We start from the raw sequence: 27,838 nt of genomic DNA on the forward strand, positions 1-27,838 counted from the left end.
TGCATTATTAGGTGATTTCATTGAGCATACATCATAAAGTTCACTTACACAAACGTACATGGTGTAGCCTATTACACACCTAGGGTGTATGGTCTAGCCTATTGCTCCTAGGCCACAAACCTAGGCATGTTACTGTACTGAATACTGTAGGTACCTGTAACACAGTGGTAGATATTTATGTATCTAAACCTGTGTAAACATAGAAGAGGTACAATAAAAATACGGTATAAAAGATAAAAAATGGTACATTTGTATAGGGTACATACCATGTATGGAGCTTACAGGACTGGAAGTTGCTCTGGGTAAGTCAGTGAGTGAATGTAAAGGCCTAGAACATTACATGATTGTAGACTTCATAAATACTGTACACTTAGGCTGTACTAAATTTATGAATTTTTTTCAATAATAAATTTGTTTTAGCTTACTGTAACTTTTTTACTTTATACATTTTTACAATTTTTAAAAACATTTTGACTGTTTTTTAATAACATTTAACTTAAAGCACAAACACATCATACAGCTGTACAAAAATATTTTCTTTTTTTATATCCTTATTCTATAAGCTTTTTTTTCCATTTAAAACTTTTACGTTTTACATTTTAAACTTTTCTCTAAAAACAAAAACACAAACACACATCAGCCTAGGCTTATACAGGGTCAAGATCATCCATATTACCCGCTTCCACTTCCACATTGTGTCCCTTTGGAAGGTCTTCGGGGACAGTAACAAGCATGGAGCTGTCATTTCCTATGATAATAATGCCTTCTTTTAGAACGCCTCCTGAAGGACCTACCTGAGGCTGTTTTACAGTGAACTTTTTATTTTATAAGTGAAAGGAGTACACTCTAATGATAAGAGTATAGTAAATATATAAACCAATAATCTAGTCCTTTATTATCATTATCAAGTATTATTTACTGTACGTAATTGTATGTGCTATACTTTTTTTTTTTTTTTGAGACAGAGCTTTGCTCTTGTCGCTCAGGCTGGAGTACAGCGGTGCAATCTCGGCTCACTGTAACCTCCACCTCCTGGGTTCAAGTGATTCTTCTGCCTCAGCCTCCCAAGTAGCTGGGATTACAAGCATGTGCCAACATGCCCGGCTGATGTTTTGTATTTTTAGTAGAGACAGAGTTTCACCGTGTTGGCCAGGCTGGCCTTGAACTCCTGACCTCAAGTGATCCACCCACCTCGGCCTTCCAAAGTGCTGGGATTACAGGTGTGAGCCACCATGCCTGGCCTTATGTGCTATATGACTCACTGTAGGTTTGTTTACACCCGCATCACCACAAACATGTGAGTAATGTGTTGTGCTACGATGCTACAGTGGCCACTACATCACCAGATGATAGGAATTTCTCAGCTCCATTATGATCTTAAGGGACTACAGTTGTATATGTGGTCCATTGTTGACTGAAATATCATTATGTGGTGTGTGACTGTATTAGAAATTATGTATAAAACAATACTTTAGTTCTATGAATGTATTCTTTCTCCCTTTCTTTTTAGTGTGTTGTTACAGAGAATTATGAACATACCGTAAAGGAGATAGAATAATAGAACAAATTCTTGTTATCCATTACTTGGCCTCACATTATCAAACCATGGCTAATCCTGCTCCAGTCACCCCCTACCTCTTACTGTTTTGTAGCAAATCCCAAACATAAGATTTCATCTATAAGTATTTCCCTGGGTTTCAGAAATACAAGATTTTCATTTTTAACATTAACATAATTAATACTATTATTAATCTAAAAAATTAACAATTCTTATTATCATCATATATCCAGTCAGTGTTTGAACTTCCGATTGCACCATGCTCTTACATGCCACTGTGCCTTTGCTCATGCCGTTCTCTTTGCTCTTTATGCCACCACTGCCTTTCTTCTCTGCCTACCTGAGTTTTCTTTTTCTTTTCATATTCAGCTAGTATCAACTCTTCTAAGAAGCTTTATCCTTTAGTCAAGTTATATGCTCCATCTGTGTTACCATACAATCTCTACAAACTTCCAACAGAATATTTATGAATCCAAATGTATTTTTGAAGATACATGGATGGATGGATGGATGGATGGATCTATCAGTCTATTGATTGGTCTGTCTAAATTAAGAAAGAGTTTTCACATATTCAGAATCCACTCATAACTTGATGCTTTTTGGATAAAATCCAGACTTCTTGTCTCATGTGACCTCTTATGATCTAGCCACTGCCTAGCCTAGAGTTTTCTCATGCTGTTTATTCCTTCAGCCCCATCTTGTCTTAGTCAAATTTGCCTTCTCTCAGCCTTGTATGTGCTAAACTCTTGTATGTCTCAGAGCTTTTGCATATGTAATTCTCTTTGTCTAAAACATTCTTTTATTGATTCTCTACCTGGCAGATTTTGGGCTTCCCAATCTAAATAGCCCTGTTATATAATCTCTCAGTGTATCCTTTATCTTTCTTCACAAATTGGTCATAATTTATAATTATATGTTTATTCAGTGATCAGTTTATCTGACTTTTCCATAGATAGAAGTTCCATGTGGTCAGGACTATGTCTGTTTTGTTTACCAGTTTTCCTAGTGCTTGTCACAATGCTTGGCATATAGTAGAGGCAACATAAACAAAACAGCACTATTAATATTCTTTGTAGAACAAGTTTTAATTTTGAAATTGACTAAAACTTTACAACTTCTAGGTCAGGAAGCATCTCAGCGTCAGTTAAGCAACTGGAAAGTTTTTAAAATATCATGCGTCCTAACTATTAAGATAGGATGAATTCAAAAGTTTGTATAAAGTACTGAATTCTTACATGCTTCCTATGAGAAGAGCTTAAATAGTTTTCATTATACATCAATATTTAAATTAATTTCTTTTCCAACATTTCAGATGTTCAGGATGATGAAGTGGCAGAAACTGTTTTCAGAGATAGGAAGAGAAAATTACCTTTGGAACTCACAGTGGAACTAACAGAAGAAACATTTAATGCAACAGTGATGGCTTCTGACAGCATAGTACTCTTCTATGCTGGTTGTGAGTATGACCCTTTAGAGGAGACTATTACATATTAGGACATTTAAAAACACAGATTTAATTTTTGGCATTCCATGTATTGCACGTTGTAAAATGAAATTGCTTTCGTATGTCTCAAGTAGACTGTGTGCATGGAAGCATTTACTTTTGATTCTGGGATTGTGCAATTTATTTATATCTGATTTACAAATTAAAGGTTAATGATTAAACTAGATGTTCATTAATTTTGAAAAATTGTGACTCACGCTAATGATTTTAACATATTATTATAGATTTATAGTGAGTATATTGCTTTTATCTTCAAATCATAGCTATTTAGCTATATTCCTTGCAGTACAAGTGCGGAAAATCAGTTGCTTTTGAAACTCTTAAGTGGTTGGACTATGTTAGTAGTAGAAATGTATAGTAGAATATTTCTGATTAACAATAATTTTGGGAAACCTCATAAATCTGTATATTTGTTACGTATCAGTGTGGATGCTTTGGAGATACACAGTAATATCTGTTGAATTTTTCATTTTCATGTAGGGCAAGCAGTATCCATGGCATTTTTGCAATCCTATGTTGATGTGGCAGTTAAACTGAAAGGTATTGTACTGTGCTATGCATGCTTATTATTCTGATTCTGAACTGTAGCTATTTGTAAAACTATGTCATGCAAAAAATGTAGAAAACCACATAAAATTTCAGGTTACTATGTTTGTGTCTCCAGGGTTAAGTTAATGAACCAGGAGTTTCAAGAGTACTTAGGAGCATTCACTTTGATTTGTCTTCATAGAACTGTGTTTAGTAGAACGTAGAGAGCCTGTGTATTAAGTACTTGTGGCTACACAGTTAATCCAACAATCTTTTTGGTTCAAGTCAGTCATTCAGCAAGCATTTATGAGTGCCTATTCTGTGCCAGTTACTCCAGTTAAATACTGGAGATAAAAATTTGGCAGATTCAAGACCCAGTCTCATGGTCTAATGAGAGATCAAAGATCCCTGTGTTCTTGAAACTGTATAGTTTACTTCTCATGGATGGAATGCTTTTTAATATCCAGGATCTCTTTATGTTAACTATCCTATGAAACCTGATTTAATAGTGGGCAAATAAAGATCCAAGGAATGGACTTTAACTGAAAATATCTGTGCTACCATCTCAGCAAAGACATAGGGAAAAAGAGGGAGGCCTGTTAGAGAGGTAATAATGGATTAGGTGTGCTTAATGTAAGTTCCTTATGGTTAGGTAGTGTGCCTTATATCAGCCTACTGGGCTTGGCATATTGCCTTACATTGCAGAACATCTGGTTTTTAACAGTTGAATAAATGAATAATAGAGTTTCATAAATTTGTTTCATTTAATGGAAACTGGGTACTGATGTACAACTTATTTATACATTGACACTTTTGAAAACTCAAGAAATTGATTCCAGATACTCAAACCTAAGTGTATCATTCCTTTTTTTAAATTATTATTTTTTTTATTTGCATAGGTTATTGGGGAACAGGTGGTGTTTGGTTACATGAGTAAGTTCTTTGGTGGTGATTTGTGAGAGATTGGTGCACTCATCACCTGAGCAGTATATACTGTGCTGCACCCAATTTGTGACCTTTTATTCCTTACCCCCTTCCCACCCTTTCCCCTTGAGTCCTCACAGTCCATTTTGTCTTTCTTAGGCCTTTGCATCCTCATAGCTTAGCTATGTGAGTGAGAACATGTGATGTTTGGTTTTCCATTCCTGAGTTAGAATAATCATCTCCAGTCTCATCCCAGTTGCTGCAAATGCCATTAATTCATTCCTTTTTATGGCTGAGTAGTATTCCATTGTATACATATACACCACAGTTTCTTTGTCCACTCGTTGATTGATGAGCATTTGGGTTGGTTCCATGTTTGTACAGTTGCAAATTGTGCTGCTATAAATATGTGTGCCAGTATCTTTTTCACATAGTGACTTATTTTCCTCTGGGTAACCAGTAGTGGGATTGCTGGATCAAGTTCCTTTTAGTTCTTTAAGGAATCTCTACACTATTTTCCATAGTGGTTGTATTAGTTTACATTCCCACCAGCAGTGTTGAAGAGTTCCCTGTTCATCACATCCATGCCAACATCTATTTTTAAAAAATTTTTTTGATTATGGCCATTCTTGCAGGAATAAGGTGGTATTGCGTTGTGGTTTTGAATTGTATTTCCCTGATCCTTGGTGATGTTGAGCATTTTTTCATGTTTATTGGCCATTTGCATCTCTTCTTTTGTAACTGTTTCTGTTCATGTCCTTAGCCCACTTTTTGATGGGAGTTTTTTTTTTTTTCTTCTTGCTAATTTGTTTGAGTTCATTGTAGATTCTGGATATTAGTTTTTTGTCAGACGTATAGATTGTGAAGATCTTCTCCCATTCTGTGAGTTGTCTGTTACTCTGCTGACCGTTCCTTTTGCTGTGCAAAAGCTCTTTCATTTAATTAAGTCTCAGCTATTTATCTTTGTTTTTATTGCATTTGTTTTTGGGTCCTTGGTCATGAAATTCTTGTCTAAGCCAACATCTGGAAGGGTTTTTCCAATGTTGTCTTCTTTTTTTTATAGAATTTTTATAGTTTCAGGTCTTAGATTTAAGTCTTTGATCTATCTTGAGTTGATTTTGTATAAGGTGAGAGGTGAGGATCCTGTTTCTCCTACATGTGGCTTGCCAATTGTCTCAGCACCATTTGTTGAAGAGGGTGTCTTTCCCCACTTTATATTTTTGTTTGCTTTGTTGAAGTTCAGTTGGCTGTAAGTATTAGGGTTTATTTCTTAGTTCTCTGTTTTGTTCCATTGGTCTATGTGCCAATTTTTATGCCAGTACCATGCTGTTTTGGTGACTCTGGCCTTATAGTTTGAAACAGGTAATGTGATGCCTCCAGATTTGTTCTTTTTGCTTAGTCTTACTTTGGGTATGTGGGCTCTTTTTTTGGTTCCATATGAATTTCAGGATTGTTTTTTCTAGTTCTGTGAAGAATGATGGTGGTATTTTGATGGGAATTGTGTTGAATTTGTAGATTGCTTTTGACAGTATGGTCATTTTGACAATACTGATTCTACCCATCCATTAACATGAGATGTGTTTCCATTTGTTTGTGTCATCCATGATTTCTTTCAGCAGTGTTTTGTAGTTTTCTCTGTAGAAGTCTTTCACCTCCTTGGTTAGGTATATTCCTAAGTATTTTTTCTTTTTTTTGCAGCTATTGTAAAAGAGGTTGAATTCTAGACTTGATGCTCAGCTTGGTTGCTGTTGGTGTGTAGAAGAGCTATTGATTTGTGTACGTTGATTCTGTATCTGGAAACTTTGCTGAATTATTTTATCACTTCTAGGAACTTTCTGGATGAGTCTTTAGGGTTTTCTAGATAAACAGTCATATCATCACCGAACAGCGGCAGTTTGACTACTTCTTCACCAATCTGGATGCCTTTATTTCTTTCTCTTGTTTGAGTGCTCTGGCTAGGACTTCCAGTACTGTGGTGAAGAGGAGTGGTGAGAGTGGGCATCCTTGTCTTGTTCCAGTTCTCAGAGGGAATGCTTTCAATTTTTCCCCATTCAGTATATGTTGGCTGTGGGTTTGTTATAGATGGCTTTTATTACATTGAGGTATGTGTCTCGTATGCCAGTTTTGCTGAGAGTTTTAATCATAGAGGAATGCTGGATTTTATCGAATGCTTTTTCTGCATCTATTGAGATGATCATGTGATTTTTGTTTTTGATTCTGTTTATGTGGTGTATCGCATTTATTGACTTGTGTATTTTAATTATCCCTGCATCCCTGGTATGAAACCCACTTGATCATGGTGGATTATCCTTTTGATATGTTGTTGGATTCAGTTAGCTAGTGCGTTGTTGAGGATTATAGCATCTACGTTCATCAGGGATATTGGTCTGTAGTTTTCTTTTTTGGTTATGTCTTTTCCTGGTTTCGGTATTAGGGTGATACTGGTGTCATAGAATGATTTCGCGAGGGTTCCCTTTTCCTCTATCTTGTGGAATAGTGTCAGTAGGATTGGTACCAATTCTTCTTTGAATGTCTGGTAGGATTCTGCTGTGAATCTGTCTTGTCCTGGACTTTTTTTTGTTGGTAATTTTGTTACCATTTCAATTTCACTGGTTGTTATTGGACTGTTCAGAGTAGCTAATTCTTCCTGATTTAAGCTAGGAAGGTTGTATCTTTCCAGGAATTTATCCATCTCCTCTAGGTTTTCCAGTTTATGCCCATAAAGGTGTTCTGAATTATCTTTTGTATTTCTGTGGTGTCAGTGTGATATCTCCCATTTCGTTTCTAATAGAGCTTATTTGGATTTCCTCTTTTCTTTTATTGGTTAATCCTGCTAATGGTCTATCAGTTTTATTTTTCTTTGCAAAGAACCAGCTTTTTGTTTCATTTATCTTTTGTATTTTTGTTGTTGTTATTTCAATTTCATTTAGTTCTGCCCTGATCTTGGTTATTTCCTTTCTTCTGCTGGGTTCAGACTTGGTTTGTTCTTGTTTCTCTAATTCCTTGAGGTGTGACCTTAGATTGTCTGTCTGTGCTCTTTCAGACTTTGATGTAAGCAGTTAGGGCTGTGAACTTTCCTCTTAGCACTGCCTTTACTATATCCCAGAAGTTTTGATAGGTTGTGTCACTATTGTCATTCAGTTTGAAGAATTTTTAAATTTCCATCATGATTTCATTTTTGACCCAGTGATCATTCAGGAACAAGTTATTTAATTTCCATGTATTTGCATGTTTTTGAAGGTTCCTTCTGGAGTTGATTTCCAGTTTTATTCCACTGTGGTCTGAAAGAGTACTTGATATAATTTCAATTTTCTTGAATTTATTGAGGCTCATTTTGTGGCCTCTATCATATAGTCTATCTTGGAGAAAGTTCCATGCACTGTTGAATAGAAAGTGTATTCTGTGGTTGTTGGGTAGAATGTTCTGTAAATACCTGTTAAGTCCATTTGTACCAGGGTATACTTTAAAGCCATTATTTCTTTGTTGACCTTCTATCTTGATGACCTGTCTAGTGCTGTCAGTGGACTATTGTAGTCTCCCACTATTATTATGTTGCTATCTCATTTCATAGGTCTATTAGTAATTGCTTTATAAATTTAGGTGCTCCAATGTTAGGTGCATATATATTTAGGATTGTGATATTTTCCTGTTGGACAAGGCCTTCTATCATTACATAATGACCCTCTTTGTCTTTTTTATAACTGCTGTTGCTTTAAAGTTTGTTTTGTCTGATATAAGAATAGCTACCCTTGCTCGCTTTTGGTGTCCATTTGCATGGAAGGTCTTTTTCCATCCCTTTACCTTAAGTTTATGTGAGTCTTTATGTGTTAGGTGTGTCTCTTGAAGGTAGCAGATTGTTGGTTGGTGAATTCTTATCCATTCTGCAATTCTGTGTGTTTTAAGTGGAGCTACTTTAGGCCATTTACATTCAATGTTAGTATTGAGATGTGAGATACCATTCCATTCATCATGCTATTTGTTGCCTGTATACCTTTTTTAAAAATTGTGTTTGTTTTGTAGGTCATGTGAGATTTATGCTTTAAAGAGGTTCTTTTTTGATGTGTTTCCAGGGTTTGTTTCAAGATCTAGAGCGCCTTTTAGCAGTTCTTGTAGTGCTGGCTTGGTAGTGACGAATTCTCTCAGTGTTTGTCTGAAAAATACTGTATCTTTCCTTCACTTAGGAAGCTTAGTTTTGGTGGGTACAAAATTCTTGGCTGATAATTGTTTTGTTTGAAGAGGCTGAAGATAGGATCCCAATCCCTTCTAGCTTGTAGAGTTTCTGCTGAGAAATCTGCTATTAATCTGATAGTTTTCCTTTATATGTTACCTGATGTTTTGCGTCACAGCTCTTAAGATTCTTTCATTTGTCTTAACTTTAGATAACCTGATGACAGTGTGCCCAGGCATTGATCTTTTTGTGATGAATTTCCCAGGTGTTTTTTGGGCTTCTTGTACTTGGATGCCTAGTTCTCTAGCAAGGCTGGGGAAGTTTTCCTTGATTATTCCCCCAAATATATTTTCCAAATAGATTTCTCTTCTTTCTCAAGAACGCTGATTATTTAGGTTTGGTTGTTTAACATAATCCCAAACTTCTTGGAGGCTTTGTTCTTATTTTCTTATTTTTTTGTCTTTGTTGCATTGGGTTAATTCGAAAACCTTGTCTTCGAGCTCTGAAGTTCTTTCTTCTGCTTGTTTGATTCTATTGCTGAGACTTTCCAGAGCATTTTGCATTTCTGTAAGTGCGTCTATTGTTTCGTGAAGGTTTGATTGATTTTTATTTATGCTATCTATTTCATTGAATATTTCTTCCTTCTTGTATAATTTTTTTCAATGTCCTTACATTGGGCTTTGCCTTTCTCTGGCACCTCCCTGATTAGCTGAGTAACTAAGCTTCTGAATTCTCTTTCAGGTAGATCAGGGATTTCTTCTTGGTTTGGATCCCTTGATGGAGAGCTAGCGTGATTTTTTTTGGGGATGAGGTGAAGAATCTTGTTTTGTCATATTACCAGAGTTGGTTTTCTGGTTCCTTCTCATTTGGGTAGGCTCTGTCAGAGGGAAGGTCTAGGGCTCAAAGCTGTTGTTCAGTTCCTTTTGTCCCATAGGGTATAGGATATAGCTTCCTCTATCCGTGTATTTCACTTTTGTTCTGCTCTCTAAATTGACTCAGCTCCAGGTAAGGTCAGAATCTTCTCCCGTAATCTAGACCTTTAGGTTCCCCCATGGGGGTGTGTGTTTGGGGTGGACGATCTGCCTTTCCCACTTCCACAGTTCCCTTGATGCAGTACTCTTTCCCTTTTCCTAGGGATATGGCTTCCTGAGAGCCAAGCTATAGTCATTGTTATCTGTCTTCTGGATCTAGCCACCCAGCAAGTCTACCAGACTCCAGGCTGGTACTTGGGGTTGTCTACACAGAGTCCTGTGATGTGAACCATCTGTGGGTCTCTCAGCCATGGATACTGGCACCTGTTCCAGTGGAGGTGTCAGAAGGGCAAAATGGACTCTGCGAGGGTCCTTAGCTTTGGTTGATTAATGCACTATTTTTGTGCTGATTTACCTCGTGCTGGGAGGTGGCACTTTCAAGAGAGCATTGGCTTGAAAGTGCATTGGTGTCGGGAGGAACAGGCAGTGAGCAGGGCCCTATAACTCCCAAGAGTGTATGCCCTTTGTCTTCAGTTACCAGGGTGGGTAGGGGACCATTAGGTGGGGGCAGGGCTAGGCGTGCCTGAGCTCAGACTCTACTTGGGCAGGTCTTGCTGCGTCTGCTGTGGGGGATGAGGGTGAGGTTCCCAGGTCAATGGAGTTATGTTCCTCAGAGGATTATGGCTGTCTTTGCTGTGTCATGCAGGTTGTCAGGGAAGTGGAGGAAAGCAGTCACAGGCCTCACCCAGCTCCCATACAACCCAAAGGGCCAGTCGCACTTCCACTGTGCCCCCACTCAAAAGCACCAAGTCTGTTTGCAGGTAGTGGGTGAACAGGGCTGAGAACCTGCCCTAGGCTACCTGCCTTCCAGCTGCGAAAATAAGTAAGGCTTTCTTTCTTCCCCAACCTGTGGCGTCTGCACACTGGATTCATGCCCTCCCCCGAGTTCTGGCCAGGAGACTTTTCGATTGGTTCAAATTGTTACAAAGTTCAGCTGGAGGTTTGTTTTTGCCTGTGGCCTTTTCTGAGTGCCTCCAGTAGCCCTCCTCAAGGACCCCTTGTGAGGTGAGGCACAGATGGCTTGGTAGGGCACCCAGCGAGCCCACAGGGATTTTCCTGCTGCTTCCTCTATCCGTGTATTTCACTTTTGTTCTGCTCTCTAAATTGACTCAGCTCCAGGTAAGGTCAGAATCTTCTCCCGTAATCTAGACCTTTAGGTTCCCCCATGGGGGTGTGTGTTTGGGGTGGACGATCTGCCTTTCCCACTTCCACAGTTTGAGTACTCACAGTATTTGGGGTGTCTCCCAGGTCCTGCAGGTGCAATCACTTCCTTCAGTTCTCTTGGCTCTCCTGTCAGTTCTCTTGGCTCTCCTTATGTATTGCTGCAGTTTTGGAGCAAAAGTTCATGATGCGAGCCTCCACACGCTGTTCTGTCTGTCTCCATTCCTTTTATTACCCAACCACATTTGATCCAACTTTTGATTATTACTGAGTGAAGGGATAATTAAGTCTGTAGACACAACGATCTGTAACCTTTTTTTTGAGATGGAGTTTTGCTCTTGTTGCCCAGGCTGGAGTACAATGGTGTGATCTCAGCTCACTGCAACCTCCACCTCCTGGGTTCAAGTGATTCTTCTGCCTCAGCCTCCCAAGTAGCTGGGATTACAGGTGTGCACCACCATGCTTGGCTAATTTTTATATTTTTAGTAGCAACAGGGTCCAGGCTAGTCTCAAACTGCTGACCTCAAGTAACCTACCTGCCTTGGCTTCCCAGAGTGCTGGGATTATAGGCATGAGCCACTGCGCCCAGCCTCTAATCATTTTTTAAAGAAGCAAATCCTCTTACTTGCTTTCATATTTTCCTTTATGCAAGGCAAGTTGCAATCTACAGACAAATTTAAGTTTTCTTCTTTTAGATTCTCTAGCCTTATTGGCAAATACTTAGAAGAAAAGCAATGAAGGAGAAAATATAAATCATAATGAAGTAGTGATTGCATAATATTCCTCAAGAATATGATTAATTATCCCTCTCTCCACCCCATTTAATTAGACACAAGATGAAAATGGAAAAAGATTTCCTTGCATTCTTTTCTATTAATGACCAAATAAAGAGACTACCTGTCTCCTTAATGCAAGGGCTCAGAGTTGTATGTGTTTGTAGAATAAAAAAGTAGATAAGCAATCCGGGACTTGTTTTCCTTTTCATTCACTATGTTCTTTATGAATAACAATTTTTTTTGGTAATCAGATATCAGAATGGATTATTTTGGAAGTTCAGGGAACTTAATGTAGAAATGCATTGCATAGGTGATTACAATGTTTTGTGTTTATGTTGAAGCCTACACTATAACTTTATAAATTAGGAAAATATAATAATACCTTGGGCATTTAGTTCTATCATCTGTCTTTCTGACAGATCTGACTTTGTGGGAAAAAGCCATTTGTATCTCTTAGTCCAAGACAATGAAGAATGTTTTTTACTCTGTCACAAGGTGGCAGCAAATGTCAAAATTTTATACTTACATAATACCTGTATCTAAAATAATCTGGTTTTTCCTTTAAATTAGGAACCTATTTGAAATTACTGCATTGATAAAGTATATGGGATGTAATACTATAGGCATCTTAGAATATTAGACTATTTTAATTGAAACATGAATAAATATTGGAACCATTTTACAGGAATAAAAATAAAACTTTTAAATTGATAACTTCAGTATAACTTTTAATGATATGTATCAGTATTACTTTTCTGGTTTTAAAAATAACATCAAAATTTTCCATTTCAACTGTAGGGACAAAGGAATAATCACATTTTTAGCAGTAGTAGACATACTGAGGATGCTTATTGAAAGGAAAGCACTGCAGCTGGAAGAGCACTATATTCCGTACTTGGGTGGCAAAATATATAACATGGCACTTTGTATAAACAAGCATCACCAGATGTTTATTGATGAAATTGAAGCAGCTGCGTTGTCTGGGGTATATACCCTGGGGTTTGTTGTCATGCACCAGGAAAATTTAGGAAACGGACACACACAAGGAGTTTAGGAGCAGTTTAATAGAGAGAAGAGAAAGAGAAACAGCTTCCTCTATAGAGGAAGGGGTCTCCAAGCAGAAAGGACTGGCTGGCAGCGAATGTGTCGAGTTTTATAGTCCAGTTTTAGAAGGTGGTGTCTGATTTACATAGGACTCATAGATTGGTTCAGTCAGGTATGATGTTTACACAGTGGCACAGGAAAGTCTGGTCGACCCACCTTAATCTTATACAAATGGGCTTTCCAAAAGTTGTCTGGGGCCATCTTGTCTGCTCCTTATGGAACACATGCCTGGCAGAGAAGGGAAGACCGAGCAGCCATGTTGAAAACGTCTAGTCCTTAGTTCCTGCCAGTACGTGCAGACTTCCAGCTTACAGGCTGCTCTTTGTTAGAAAAAGATTTGGGGCTGCTTTTCATTAAAAAGAAAAACCATACCGAGGACTCCCATACCCTTGCTATCTGCCTAAGTGATTTCTTCTTAACTCCTGTATCAAAATGATTAAAACAAGGATAAGAGAACTTTGATAGGAAGTAACTTAGCAGGTCTGATTTGGGAAGAAATAAGGATTTATATTTGTTTATATGCTCATACAAAATTCAAGTATTAATATCCTTTAATGTAAGAATTTAAAATTTATGAAGAAATATCAATGTACATTTTATACATTTTTACTGGGTACATACTGTGTAATAGACACTGTGCTAGGCAGTGGGTATATAGTGGTGAATAAGACAAAGGCCGGGCGCCATGGCTCGTGCCTGTAATCCCAGCACTTTGGAAGGCTGAGGCAGGCGGATCACGAGGCCAGGAGATCAGGACCATCCTAGGTGAAATCCCATCTCTACTAAAAAATAGAAAAAATTAGCCGGGCATGGTGCTGGGCACCTGTAGTCTCAGCTACTCGGGAGGCTGAGGCAGGAGAATGGCGTGAACCCGGGAGGCAGAGCTTGCAGTGAGCCGAGATTGCTGCAGCCTGGGCTACAGAGTGAGACTCCGTCTCAAAAAAAAAAAAAAATTTAAATTAAAATTAAAAAAATTTGGTGATAAAATATTAAAATATCACATTCACAATTTTAATTATATGATTAAGTTACATTTAGACTATATTCTAAATTGATACACAAAGATTCCTTCTTTGATCTAGTATGATACTAAATTTTATTTTTTATTAGAATTTATTCTTTTGAGTTGTATGGTGCTTATTTTATTTAGCATTTGATCTCTTTCCACATAGCGATTTATAATATTTTAGATAACTTTACACGTTTTATTATAGAGCAAGTAGGAATTTCTGTTTGAGATTCTACTATGTGTTTTCTTAGGCTGAAAAGAAATTATAATATTTAGACACGTTAGGTGTCTGAAGTCCTATGTGAGTTTCACATATGTCATTTATTCACATGCATATTTAAGGTGCTGCAGGTGCTGGAAAATCAGTGATAAATAAACAGACACAGTCCCTGCTCTCACAGAGTTGTCTTGGTAGAGACACATTAATCAGATAATGAATAGTATATAATTACATAAGGAGATAAGGAAAGGAGCATGGTTCTATAATAGCCTATGTCAAGGGAACCTGATGTAGATCAGTGTGTCAGAGAAGGCTTCCTTGAAGTTGTACATGGTGAGAAAGATTTAAACTCTGCAAAGGTTGGTGGGGGTAAGCTGGTACCAAAACAGATTTGAGTTTTGAAAAGATATCTCTAGTATTAGTGTAGAGACACTGAATTCAAGGAGATGAATTAGAAGCCTATTGTAGTTATCCAGGAGAAATAACAACTTGAGTAGTGGCAGTGAAGAGAAATGGACAGTAATTAGGGATACTAAAAATTTAGGTGGTAAAATTGAAAGAACATGCTGATTAATTAATAGGCATGAAGGGCTTGGGAATGGGGAGGTATGAAAGATGAAGCTTTGTTTTTTTGAGTTGCACAAGAGCAGCAACATTTACCAACAAACACAGAAAAGAAACCATATATGGTTTTAGACTTGTTGAGTTTGAGGAGGTTTCCATTCAAAGGAAAACAGAATATAGTAAGGATACATGGGTCTTTTGGAACTACAAGGAGTTTGGGCCAAAGACATAAATACAGGATTCATTAGATTATCTGTGGTTATTGAGGTTGTGTAGGAAGAGAGTGAAGAAAAACAAGAGAAGGCAGCTTAAGCTGAGCCTTGAAGGACTCCCAACTCTACTGGCTGAAGAGCCAACAAAAGGGAACAAAGAGGAGAAACTAGAAAGGAAGGGAAAAGGCCAATAGGGGATGGTGTTGCAAAGATCAAGGCAAGAGAGTGTTTAAGCAGGAGTGTTTCATGCTGAGAGGTTAAAATAAGAATGGGATAGAAAAATATTGAAAATCCTAAGCAAATGCATTTTCTACAATTAGTAATTACAAATGTGCATTTTCCTTTTATTTAGGCACATCTACTATGCTTCTTACTAGAATAAACTGTGCAGATTGGTCTGATGTATGTACTAAGCAAAATGTTACTGAATTTCCTATTGTAAAGATGTACAAGAAAGGGGAGAACCCAGTATCTTACGCTGGAATGTTAGGTACCAAAGATCTCCTAAAATTTATCCAGCTGTAAGTATTCAGCTTCATTATAAGATCTTTAAATGTTTAGGTCTTTAGAAGTTCTAATTCTCAGACTTTGCTAACACTTTAAATAGGTTAAGGAGGATACTAGAATTGAGATCACAAAATAAATATTCATGAGAGTCTATGTACATTTCGTCACTTTTGGGGAGACAGTAATTTTGTTTAATGAGTCTGATTTTCTTTAAGAATAATATTTAATTTTCTATATTTTGTAAGATATTTATCCTATGTAATATATTGTTTGCTATGTTTAGTATGCTTTTTTTTTATAAACTGAAAATATCTTTAAAAATTAATTTTTAATATAGCTATATATTTATCCAGCAATAGGATTTCATATCCAGTGAATATAACATCGATTCAAGAAGCAGAAGAATATTTAAGTGGGGAATTATATAAAGACCTGATCTCCTATTCTAGTGTGTCAGTACTGGGACTATTTAGTCCAACCATGACAACAGGTAAGTAGAGCTGAGCTTTTAAATCATACAGTACAGTATATCATTGCTTGCTAGTTTTATTTTTTAAGACTATCTTTTTAAATTATAGAGAATTTCAAAATTATGGAGAAGTTTGAAGAAAAATAAAATACTGTAAGCTAATTATTCAGAGACAATGTTAAATTTTGATGTAATTTCTTCCATCTTTTTTCTGTGTACCTACATATTACATATTTATGGATGTTTTAACATAATTGGGCTAAAGTTGTGTATCTAGGTTAGAATCTTGTTTTTTTTTTTGAAACAGAGTCTCGCTCTGTCACCAAGCTGGTGTGCAGTGGCGTGATCTTGGCTCACTGCGACCTCTGCCTTCTGGGTTCAAGTGATTTTCCTGCCTCAGCCTCCCGAGTAGCTGGGACTACAGTTGTGCACCACTATGCCCAGCTAATTTTTGTGTTTTTAGTAGAGACGAGGTTTCACCATGTTGGCCAGGATGGTCTCGATTTCTTGACCTCATCATCCGCCTGCCTTGGCCTCCCAAAGTGGTGGAATTACAGGCATGAGCCACCGTGCCCAGCCAGAATCTTGTTTTTATTTAACATTACAGTGATGTATTGATATTCTTCATGAACGTTACGGCTGCATAATATTTGGTGAATATATATATATCAAAACGTATTTAAATTTTCTTTTCTTTTTTTTTTTTGAGACAAGGTCTTGCTCTGTCACCTAGGCTGGAGTGCAATGGCGTGATCTCAGCTCACTGCACCCTCCGCTTCCGGGGCTCAAGCAATCCTCCCACCTCAACCTCCTGAGTAGCTGGGACCACAGACATGTGCCACCATGCCTGGCTAATTTTTTGTGTTTTTGTAGAGACGGGATTTCACCATGTTGCCCAGGCTGGTCTTTAACTTCTGAGCTCAAGCTATCCACGCACCTTGGCCTGCCAAAGTGTTGGGATTACACATGTGAGCCCCCATACCTGGCCTTTTTTAACTGTTTACAAACTGTATTTGTACTGTTTTCTTTTTTTTTTCCTTCCGTATGTGAAGAATATTTTTGAGTCTTTGTATGGATTTTAGACTATATAATGAGTTTAGATTCCCAGTAGAATAACTATGCCTTCTGTAAATTGTAAGTTGTATACATTACTCATTGGTTTTTTTTTAAGACAGGGTCTCTCCCTATTGCCCAAGTTGGGGTGCAGTGGCACAATCACAGCTCACTGCAGCCTCAACCTCCTGGGCTTAAGCGATCCTCCCACCTCAGCCTCCTGAGTAGCTAGGATTATAGACATGTGCCACCATGCTCACTAATTTTTAAATTTTTTGTAAAGACGAGGTCTCCCTGTGTTGCCCAGGCTGCTCTCAAACTCCTGGGCTCAAGCAGTCTTCCTGCCTTGGCCTTCCAAAGTGCTGGTAGTAAGGCATGAGCCACTGTGCTTGCCCACTCATTTTTTTAAATGGGGTTTTACTGTTTGTCTAACGAATTGGTGTGAGACCTTTGTACATTAAGGATATTAAGCTTTTGTCATTTTGTTCCAGTTATTTTCCCTCAGTTTGTTATTTGTTCTTTAGCTTTGTTTAATGATAATTTTATGTATCACATTTAAAATTTTTTTAATCTATTGACTTTAAGATTTTTTCCATTGCTTTTAGCTATAAAAAAGCCTATCATTTTTGTCACCGAATATTCACTTGTATTTTTTCTTGCTTTAATTTACAGTATTTTCTTACTTTAATTTGTCTTGCTTTGTCTATTTTTTAAAAAAAATTTTTGATAAAATACACGTAACATAAAATTTACCATCTTACCTGTTTTTAAGTGTCTATTTTACAAGTATTAAGTATATTCACATTGTTGTACAACTAATCTCCAGAATATTTTCATCTTGCAAAACTGAAACTCTATACCCATTAAACAACAGCTTTTCATTTCATCCTCCTCCCAGGCCCTGGTAACCACCGCTCTACTTTCTGTTTATATGAGTCTGGCTACTCTATGTACCTCATACAGATGGAATCATACAGTATTTGTCTTTTTCTGACTGGCTTATTTCACTTAGCATAATGTCTTCAGGGTTCATCTATATTGTAGTATGTGTCAGAGTTTCCTTCCAATTTTAGGCTGAATACTATTCCATTGTGTGTATATATCTTATTTTGTTTATGCGTTTATCCATTAATGAATTTTTGGGTTACTTCTACCTCTTGGCTGTTGTGAATAATGCTGTTGTGAACATTGGTATGGAAATATCTCTCTGGGACTCTGCTTTCAATTATTTTGGGTATATACCAAGAACTGGAATTGCTGGGTCATATGGTAATTCTGTTTTTAATTTTTGAGGAACCGCAGTACTATTTTCCACCCTGGCTGCATCATTTTACATTCCTACCAACGGTGTACAAGGGTTCCAATGACTTTAACATCCTTGCCAATACTCGTTATTTTACTTTATTTTTTATGATAGCCATCCTAATGGGCATGAGGTGATATCTTGTTGTGGCTTTGATTTGCATTTCCCAAACGATTAGTGATGTTGAGCATCTTTTCATTATGCTTGTTGGTCATTTGTATATATTCTTTGGAGAAATGTCTGTAACTCCTTTGCCTATTTTTAAATTGGGTTATTTATATTTTTTTGTTGTTGCAGAAATTATATATTTTGGATATTATCCTTTATCAAAGTTTTGACTCATAAATATTTTCTCTCATTTCATAGGTTGCCTTTTTACTCTGTTGATTGTGATTTTTTTCCCTTTTTTAAAAGTTTTTAACCCTTTAGATATTTTAGTGCATGGGATGAGCATAGGTGCCAACTTGATTTTTTTTCTAATAGTAACGTTTATCATTTTTTTCCTCCTCTATATGTGATTTCACCATCACCATATTAAGTCCTTATCTATATGTGTGTGTGTGTAATATATATGTCTAATTGTTTTCTATTTTATTCACTTTACCTATTGATACTATAATCTATTAGTTTTATAATGCACGTTGAATATATAATCAAGTCTCTGATTTGTCTTTTTAAATATTTTCTTGTTTTTTTTTCTGTTGACTCTTCTAGGTGAGCATTAGTAATTTATACTTATTCTCTTAACTGATTTGGCTATCTGCTGCTTGTTTTATGCTTCATTGCTGTTTCTTTAGTTTTTCTTTATTTTTTAAAATATGGTGTCTACTTCTTTTGCTTGTATTTTCTCCAGGACTAGAGAAAATGTTCCCCAAAAACATATTTGAACCTATAAAGTTAAAGATAATTTCAATGATTTTGACTCCCTCTTGTGGAAGATTCTTTTAATTTCTTTTTTTTTTTTTAAGTCTTGCTTTTTTTTTTTTTTTTTTTTTTTTTTAAAGACAGAGTCTTGTTCTGTCATCCAGGTTGGAGTGCAATGGCGTGATCTCAGCTCACTGCAACCTCTGCCTCCCAGGTTCATGCGATTCTCCTGTCTCAGCCTCCCAAGTTGCTGGGACTACAGGCATGTGCCACCATGCCTGGCTAATTTTTGTATTTTTAGTAGAGATTGGGTTCTATGTTTTTTTTTGTTTGTATGCCATGGTTTCATGTAATGGACTCACATTAGCTTTATTGCTGAACAATTTATTTATTTATTGCATCATACATAATAAAATGTTGGAAATCTTTTAAAGAAAATCCTTGCATTCACTTTTCCAACATTTTATTATGAACTTTTCCAAGCATACAGCAAAGTTGGAAGAATTGTACAGTAAACACCCATATACTCACCACCTAGATTCCACCATTAATATTTAATATTTGCTTTAGTACCTACCTGTATATCTTTCTATTTATTAATTCATCTTATTTTTGACACAATTCAAATTAATGTTTTTGCATTCAACTTTGATATGCTTATAACAATTATTTTTACTTTGATAGTTTTACGTGGCAGCATAAACTATAGTATTTTTTAAATATTACAACTTCTCTTTTCTTAGACCCTTACTCTTTATCTCTTGCTTCACAGGAATGTGTCTTTTAATAAGTTTTTAAGGAAGGGTACACATAGGGTGTTTTTTCTGACCGATGGTATTTCTGGGAATGTTATTTGTTGCTTTTGCATCTAGATGGACTCTTGAGTCGGTAACAAAACCCTCAATGTTTTGTTTTTCTTTTCTTTTTCTTTTTTTGTTTTTTTGAGACGGAGTCTTGCTCTGTCACCCAGGCTGGAGTGCAGGGCACAATCTTGGCTCACTGTAAGCTCTGCCTCCCGGGATCATGCCATTCTCCTGCTTCAGCCTCCTGAGTAGCTGGGACTACAAGTGCCCGCAACCACACCTGACTGATTTTTTGTATTTTTAGTAGAGATGGGTTTCGATCTCCTGACCTCGTGATCCACCCTTCTCGGCCTCCCAAAGTGCTGGGATTGCAGGCATGAGCCACCACGCCTGGCCAATGTTTTCTTCACTATGCTAACTCTTACCAATGATCTAGGAAACTTCCCTCCTCCTTGTTTTTCTTTTCTTGAGATGGATTTCAAATTCTGAATGAAAGATTTTAAGAATATTTGTCTGAGAAGAGGACCCCACTGGTCTAGCATTATATTTGCACATAGTAGATACTATTGATTACATATTAAATTTTGCTTTCTACAAATTTACATCTAGCAATTTTTTTCTACTTTGTTTTCAGAATTGTAAAAAGTAAAAGCCAAAGGAACTTATAAAAAATAAATAATAAGAATATTAATGTGTACCCTGTGGCTTATCATCTTTGAAGGCAAAATCCTAGAGAGCATATCTTTCTATTTTTTGGTTTTTTTTTTTGAGACAGAGTCTTGCTCTGTCACCCAGACTGGGGTTCAGTGGCATGATGTTGGCTCACTGCAACCTCCACCTCCCAGGTTCACATAGTTCTCATGCCTCAGCCTCCCCAAGTACTGAGACCACAGACGTGTGCCATGCAGCAGCATGTCCAGCTAATTTTTTGTCTTTTTAGTAGAGACAGGGTTTCACTATGCTAGCCAGGCTGGTCTCAAACTCCTGACCTGTAGTGATCTGCCCACCTCAGCCTCCCAAAGTGCTGAGATTATAGGCATGAGCCACCGCACCTGGCTTTATAGAGATCATAACCTAATTAAAAAAAACATTTTTATGAAAAATTGGGAAGTAAGTCTGTGTTTTACCCCTCCACCTTCCTTCCCTTTTGAATGTTTTTGCTCCCACGATTGACATTGTCGTCTCTGTACCTCAGGTGCCTGCTTCCCTAACCTTCTCATTTATTATTCACGCTAGGCCTCCTTCCAAGAAGAATTTAAGTCTTCAGATAATAAAAAGCACAAATATGATAAAATCGTTGAAAACAATGTAAAAACTCAGCAATAAAACAGTGGGGGGTAATTATGTAGAAAGTCTAGAAAACACTGTTGTTTGTCATAAAACTTAGCCCTAAGCAATCTGGTAGCAACTAGAAACAAAAAGATGAAAGTTTTGCCATCTATCATCATAGGTAATAAATTGCAGCAGACAAGTTAGGGTGCTGATTAATCCACAGAGAAAACTTTTTCCTAATTCAAATATTGAAAAGAATTTTTCATATTGTTTTTTACATTGGGAATCGACATAAGAAATGGTGTGCTTCATCATATTTTTACACAAATGATGAAATGTACATATCATCTCACAAGTCAAAAACATCATGTTATTTAAAGGTAGTTCTGGTGTACCAAAATGATGTAGTCTGGATATGATACTTCATTATTTGACTGGATTGATTGTTCCCAATATTGTCAGTTAGATATTCATTCCTTTTTATTTCTTTTAGTTTGTTTTTGTTTTTGTTTTTTTGCAAACATTGATATGTTTTTTTGTTGTGTTTTGTTTTATTTGAGACGGGGTCTTGCTCTGTCGCCCAGGCTGGACAAGCTCTGCCTCCAGGTTCATGCCATTCTCCTGCCTCAGCCTCCCTAGTAGCTGGGACTACAGGCGCCCGCCACCATGCCCAGCTGATTTTTTGTATTTTTAGTAGATATGGGGTTTTGCTGTGTTAGCCGGGATGGTCTCGATTTCCTGACCTTGTGATCCGCCCACCTCGGCCTCCCAAAGTGCTGGGATTATAGGCGTGAGCCATCGCACCTGGCCACATTGATGTGTTAGTAGCTGGACCATCAACATCTGTTGAAGAGAGAATAAATAGTGATAAAAGTCATATGAATTTATTAACATTTCTATATAAATTTGTGTTTTGCTAATAAAAGCTAACTTTTGTTAAATTTAGCCTAACGCTGCCTCTGTATATATTTTAAGTTCAGACTAAAGGTTTCTCCATAAGTAGTGAACTGTAACCTAACTAGATGTATAAACAGACTATAACCTACTCTTATACCACTCACCAAGTTTTGGTCAATCAAAGGTGGCCAACTGTTCAAATCCTGTTCAAATGAGACAAAAGCCAAACTGTAACCAATCCAGCTATTTCTGCACCTCACTTCCTCTTACGGTCTGTAAATCCTTTCTGACTCCATGTTGGCACCGGGGTTGCCGTGAACCTATTCTGGTTTCGGGGGGCTGCCCAACCGGCAAATGTTTCTTTGATCAGTTAAACTCTATTAAATTTAGTCTGAAGTTTTTCTTTTAACAGATGGAGTCAGAAATAGGACCTGTAGTAGAGCTTCCAGCGACCCCCAGCAGCATCGAGTGACCAAGTGGTGTACCCGCTGGGCCCATTGTGTCCATTGCTCTCTCGCAGCCACTGGGGATCGTGGGTAAGTTCTCTTTCAGACTTTGAAGCTCCATGACTTTGTGTTCTGAGCTATCTGAGTTTGTTTGAGCAGATTTATTTTTTATCTGAACTGGGTTTGGAAGTTGCTACAGAAATTGGACTGGGTCCAGGATCAAATTAGATCTGATAATTAATTGACTTAGATCTAGTTAAAGGCCTCAGATTTCCGAATCAGACAGAAACTGACAGTAAATGGCAATATTGTAGGTAGTATGAACTTTAGCTTTCAGAAATTTGCGGGGACTTTTGTGTTGTATCCCCTTTGTTTCTTTTTCTTGTACTCATAGGTAGGAAAAAAGTCAGTGACTAAGTTGATCAAGGAAATCTAAGAGCCAAAGCCAAGATTCAACATAAAAATGAGATCCTTCATTTCTGAAGAACTGAGTACTCCACTTTCTGGCTACAACTACCTACAAACACTTATAAAAATGGCAAAATGTTACTAAAGGTAATTTAAAGTTACAGTAGAACATTTCAAATGAAAAATGCTACACTTTAGAAGTACATTTAAAAATGAGGACTCTCTCATTAGGCTTATTCAGGGATGCCTATTGGTGTGCAGAAGCTTCAGAAAATATTTCAGTATTTTTATTGCCTCTTTTAAAAGACTCTTTGTAACAGGTAGCCAGGTCCAGGCGAAGTGGCTCATGCCTATAATCCCAGCACTTTGGGAGGCTGAGGCAGGCAGATCACTTGAGGTCAGGAGTTTTTAAGACCAAGCTGGGCAACATGGTGAAACCCTATCTCTACTAAAAATACAAAAATTAGCCAGGCATGGTGGCGTGTGCCTGTAATTCCGGCTACTTGGGAGGCTGAGGCACAAGAATTGCTTCAACCTGGGAGGCAGAGATTGCGGTGAGCCAAGATTGCACCACTGCACTCCAGCCTGGATGATGGTGAGAGTCTGTCTAAAAAAAAAAAAAAAAAAAAGCTGCCTGTAATCCCAGCTACTCAGGAAGCTGAGGTGGGAGGAATGTTTGAGGCTAAGAGTTCAAGACCAGCCTAGGCTACATAGGAAGACCGTGTCTCTAAAAAATATATGTATATAAACAAAAATATAAAGAACTTGCTGACTACACGTTTAAAAAAAGAAAAGAGAAACCATTTAAAAGCCAGCAAATGAAATTTTTTTTATAAGAGCCATCAAATCTGCTCCTGTCTGTATGTCTCTATGTCTGTATGTGTTATGTTTGTATGATATTTGGTAAAGCTAGTTTTAAAGTTGTTAACAAAGTAAAATAAAAATGGCTTTAAGAGTGTAACTTAAATATAATTCAGACATTTTTGCCTGGGTCTACTGGTCAGACAGGTTTCTGCTGTCTTTACATGTTTTAAGGTCATAAAACTGCTAATTTTCTATGATATTTTTGGCACTTACTTGATTTGTCTGTGGGCTAAAGCTGGCTGTTGGGCTTCCCCAGAGATTTGCACACATCTTATTATAAGCTGGTCTTTGGTTTTGAGCTTCAAGATTTTGGGGTCTGGACAGGTGGCCACGGTGAGGCCTGGAGGCATGTTGTCAATGCTTAGGTCACCCGCTGCGGGGCCCCTTGTTCCTGCTTGCTTGGCCCGGATTTGCCTCATGGCCATGCTGGGAGTGGTCAGATTCTCCAGACATCCTTTTCACAGCCCTGTCTTCTGTCCTGACATCTGGTGTGTAAATTTAGGACCCAAAAGAGCCCTGCCTTTTATAAGCATTGGGTGCCACATGGGTACTCAGTACAGCTGAGAAAGACATTTAGGAGGGTACCTGTGTCATTATTTATTTTCCAATAATCAAAAATCTTAAAGTCATGTTAAATAATAATGAAATGTCTGAGTCATTCCTAAATAAGTTAAAATACTAAAACATTAATTATTAAATATGTTTGTTTATGTACTTTGACATCTTATTTTTACATGATATAAAAAAGCTAAATAGATTTGTTAATAAAATTAAAATATCTTTCTAAAAATTATAAAATGGTTTTCATCTATAAATATTGATATAAAACAGTTCAAAATTAATTTCTAGGTTTTTGCTAGATTTTGGGTTACTAAGAGTCAAAATTATAGTTAATATAATTAAAACTATTAAATGTAAGAGAATTGTAAATAAAGAGTCTATTAAAAAAGCAAGATATATTTTTGGTGAGGAAAGTTATAAAGGCATAAAAATGTGAGAAAAAAATTTAGTTTAGAAGTTACTTAAAGATTGTTTCAAATTAAAAGAATAAAAAATATATAGATTAAATAAATTGTAGAAAGTTAAAGAAAACTTCAAAATTTTATGAGATTACAAAAAGTTTATTTTAAAATCTTGTGTTATTAAAAGCTGACTGAAATGAGATTTGTTTATAAGTTTTTATTAAAATCAGCTTTAGAATTGATCATACACTAATACAAGAACAAAAATTTAGTTTTCTCTTTTGCACATAAATTTCATGTAATAAGAGAATAAAACACTTTTATTCACCTTTTGAATAAACTCTCAAAAAAGAGAGAAAGAGGAGACATATTCTATCTTTATTAGGTCCTTTAATTGTTTTTAAAAACTGAGTCCTTTTTTAATCAACAAATGAAGTTGGAGTGGATCTCCCAACACGGAGGTTGAGATCTGAGAAGGGACAGACTCCCTGCTCAAGCGGGTCCCTGACCCCTGAGTAGCCTAACTGGGAGACATCCCCCACTAGGGGCAGTCTGACACCCCACACCTCACAGGGTGGAGTACACCCCTGAGAGGAAGCTTCCAAAGCAAGAATCAGACAGGTACACTTGCTGTTCAGAAATATTCTATCTTCTGCAGTCTCTGCTGCTGATACCCAGGCAAACAGGGTCTGGAGTGGACCTCAAGCAATCTCCAACAGACCTACAGCTGAGGGTCCTGACTGTTAGAAGGAAAACTATCAAACAGGAAGGACACCTACACCAAAACCCCATCAGTACATCACCATCATCAAAGACCAGAGGCAGATAAAACCACAAAGATGGGGAAAAAGCAGGGCAGAAAAGCTGGAAATTCAAAAAACAAGAGCGCATCTCCCCCGGCAAAGGAGCGCAGCTCATCGCCAGCAACGGATCAAAGCTGGACGGAGAATGACTTTGACGAGATGAGAGAAGAAGGCTTCAGTCCATCAAATTTCTCAGAGCTAAAGGAGGAATTACGTACCCAGCGCAAAGAAACTAAAAATCTTGAAAAAAAAGTGGAAGAATTGACGGCTAGACTAATTAATGCAGAGAAGGTCATAAACGAAATGAAAGAGATGAAAACCATGACACGAGAAATACGTGACAAATGCACAAGCTTCAGTAACCGACTCGATCAACTGGAAGAAAGAGTATCAGCGATTGAGGATCAAATGAATGAAATGAAGCGAGAAGAGAAACCAAAAGAAAAAAGAAGAAAAAGAAATGAACAAAGCCTGCAAGAAGTATGGGATTATGTAAAAAGACCAAATCTACGTCTGATTGGGGTGCCTGAAAGTGAGGGGGAAAATGGAACCAAGTTGGAAAACACTCTTCAGGATATCATCCAGGAGAACTTCCCCAACCTAGTAGGGCAGGCCAACATTCAAATCCAGGAAATACAGAGAACGCCACAAAGATACTCCTCGAGAAGAGCAACTCCAAGACACATAATTGCCAGATTCACCAAAGTTGAAATGAAGGAAAAAATCTTAAGGGCAGCCAGAGAGAAAGGTCGGGTTACCCACAAAGGGAAGCCCATCAGACTCACAGCAGATCTCTCGGCAGAAACTCTCCAAGCCAGAAGAGAGTGGGGGCCAATATTCAACATTCTTAAAGAAAAGAATTTTAAACCCAGAATTTCATATCCAGCCAAACTAAGTTTCATAAGTGAAGGAGAAATAAAATCCTTTACAGATAAGCAAATGCTTAGAGATTTTGTCACCACTAGGCCTGCCTTACAAGAGACCCTGAAGGAAGCACTCAACATGGAAAGGAACAACCGGTACCAGCCATTGCAAAAACATGCCAAAATGTAAAGACCATCGAGGCTAGGAAGAAACTGCATCAACTAACGAGCAAAATAACCAGTTAATATCATAATGGCAGGATCAAGTTCACACATAACAATATTAACCTTAAATGTAAATGGACTAAATGCTCCAATTAAAAGACACAGACTGGCAAACTGGATAAAGAGTCAAGACCCATCAGTCTGCTGTATTCAGGAGACCCATCTCACACGCAGAGACATACATAGGCTCAAAATAAAGGGATGGAGGAAGATTTACCAAGCAAATGGAAAACAAAAAAAAAGCGGGGGTTGCAATACTAGTCTCTGATAAAACAGACTTTAAACCATCAAAAATCAAAAGAGACAAAGAAGGCCATTACATAATGGTAAAGGGATCAATTCAACAGGAAGAGCTAACTATCCTAAATATATATGCACCCAATACAGGAGCACCCAGATTCATAAAGCAAGTCCTTAGAGACTTACAAAGAGACTTAGACTCCCATACAATAATAATGGGAGACTTCAACACTCCACTGTCAACATTAGACAGATCAACGAGACAGAAAGTTAACAAGGATGTCCAGGAATTGAACTCATCTCTGCAGCAAGCAGACCTAATAGACATCTATAGAACTCTCCACCCCAAATCAACAGAATATACATTCTTCTCAGCACCACATCGCACTTATTCCAAAATTGACCACATAATTGGAAGTAAAGCACTCCTCAGCAAATGTACAAGAACAGAAATTATAACAAACTGTCTCTCAGACCACAGTGCAATCAAACTAGAACTCAGGACTAAGAAACTCAATCAAAACCGCTCAACTACATGGAAACTGAACAACCTGCTCCTGAATGACTACTGGGTACATAACGAAATGAAGGCAGAAATAAAGATGTTCTTTGAAACCAATGAGAACAAAGATACAACATACCAGAATCTCTGGGACACATTTAAAGCAGTGTGTAGAGGGAAATTTATAGCACTAAATGCCCACAAGAGAAAGCAGGAAAGATCTAAAATTGACACTCTAACATCACAATTAAAAGAATTAGAGAAGCAAGAGCAAACACATTCGAAAGCTAGCAGAAGGCTAGAAATAACTAAGATCAGAGCAGAACTGAAGGAGATAGAGACACAAAAAACCCTCCAAAAAATCAATGAATCCAGGAGTTGGTTTTTTGAAAAGATCAACAAAATTGACAGACCACTAGCAAGACTAATAAAGAAGAAAAGAGAGAAGAATCAAATCGACGCAATTAAAAATGATAAAGGGGATATCACCACCGACCCCACAGAAATACAAACTACCATCAGAGAATACTATAAACACCTCTACGCAAATAAACTGGAAAACCTAGAAGAAATGGATAATTTCCTGGACACTTACACT

General features: G+C 37.3%; 1 protein-coding gene across 1 annotated transcript in view; it reads left to right on the forward strand.

Annotated features, from left to right (window-relative positions):
• The window catches only part of TXNDC16 (thioredoxin domain containing 16), a 118,598-nt gene that overhangs the window by 54,907 nt on the left and 35,853 nt on the right, over nt 1–27,838 (forward strand). The window contains exons 13-17 of the mRNA XM_031668973.1: nt 2,871–3,014; nt 3,543–3,602; nt 15,112–15,280; nt 15,620–15,756; nt 22,340–22,458. Of these exons, the coding sequence (XP_031524833.1) occupies nt 2,871–3,014; nt 3,543–3,602; nt 15,112–15,280; nt 15,620–15,756; nt 22,340–22,458 (629 nt within the window). The remainder of the gene's footprint in view (nt 1–2,870; nt 3,015–3,542; nt 3,603–15,111; nt 15,281–15,619; nt 15,757–22,339; nt 22,459–27,838) is intronic.

Source organism: Papio anubis, chromosome 7 (assembly GCF_008728515.1).
Source record: "Papio anubis isolate 15944 chromosome 7, Panubis1.0, whole genome shotgun sequence".
Taxonomy (NCBI): Eukaryota; Metazoa; Chordata; class Mammalia; order Primates; family Cercopithecidae; genus Papio; species Papio anubis.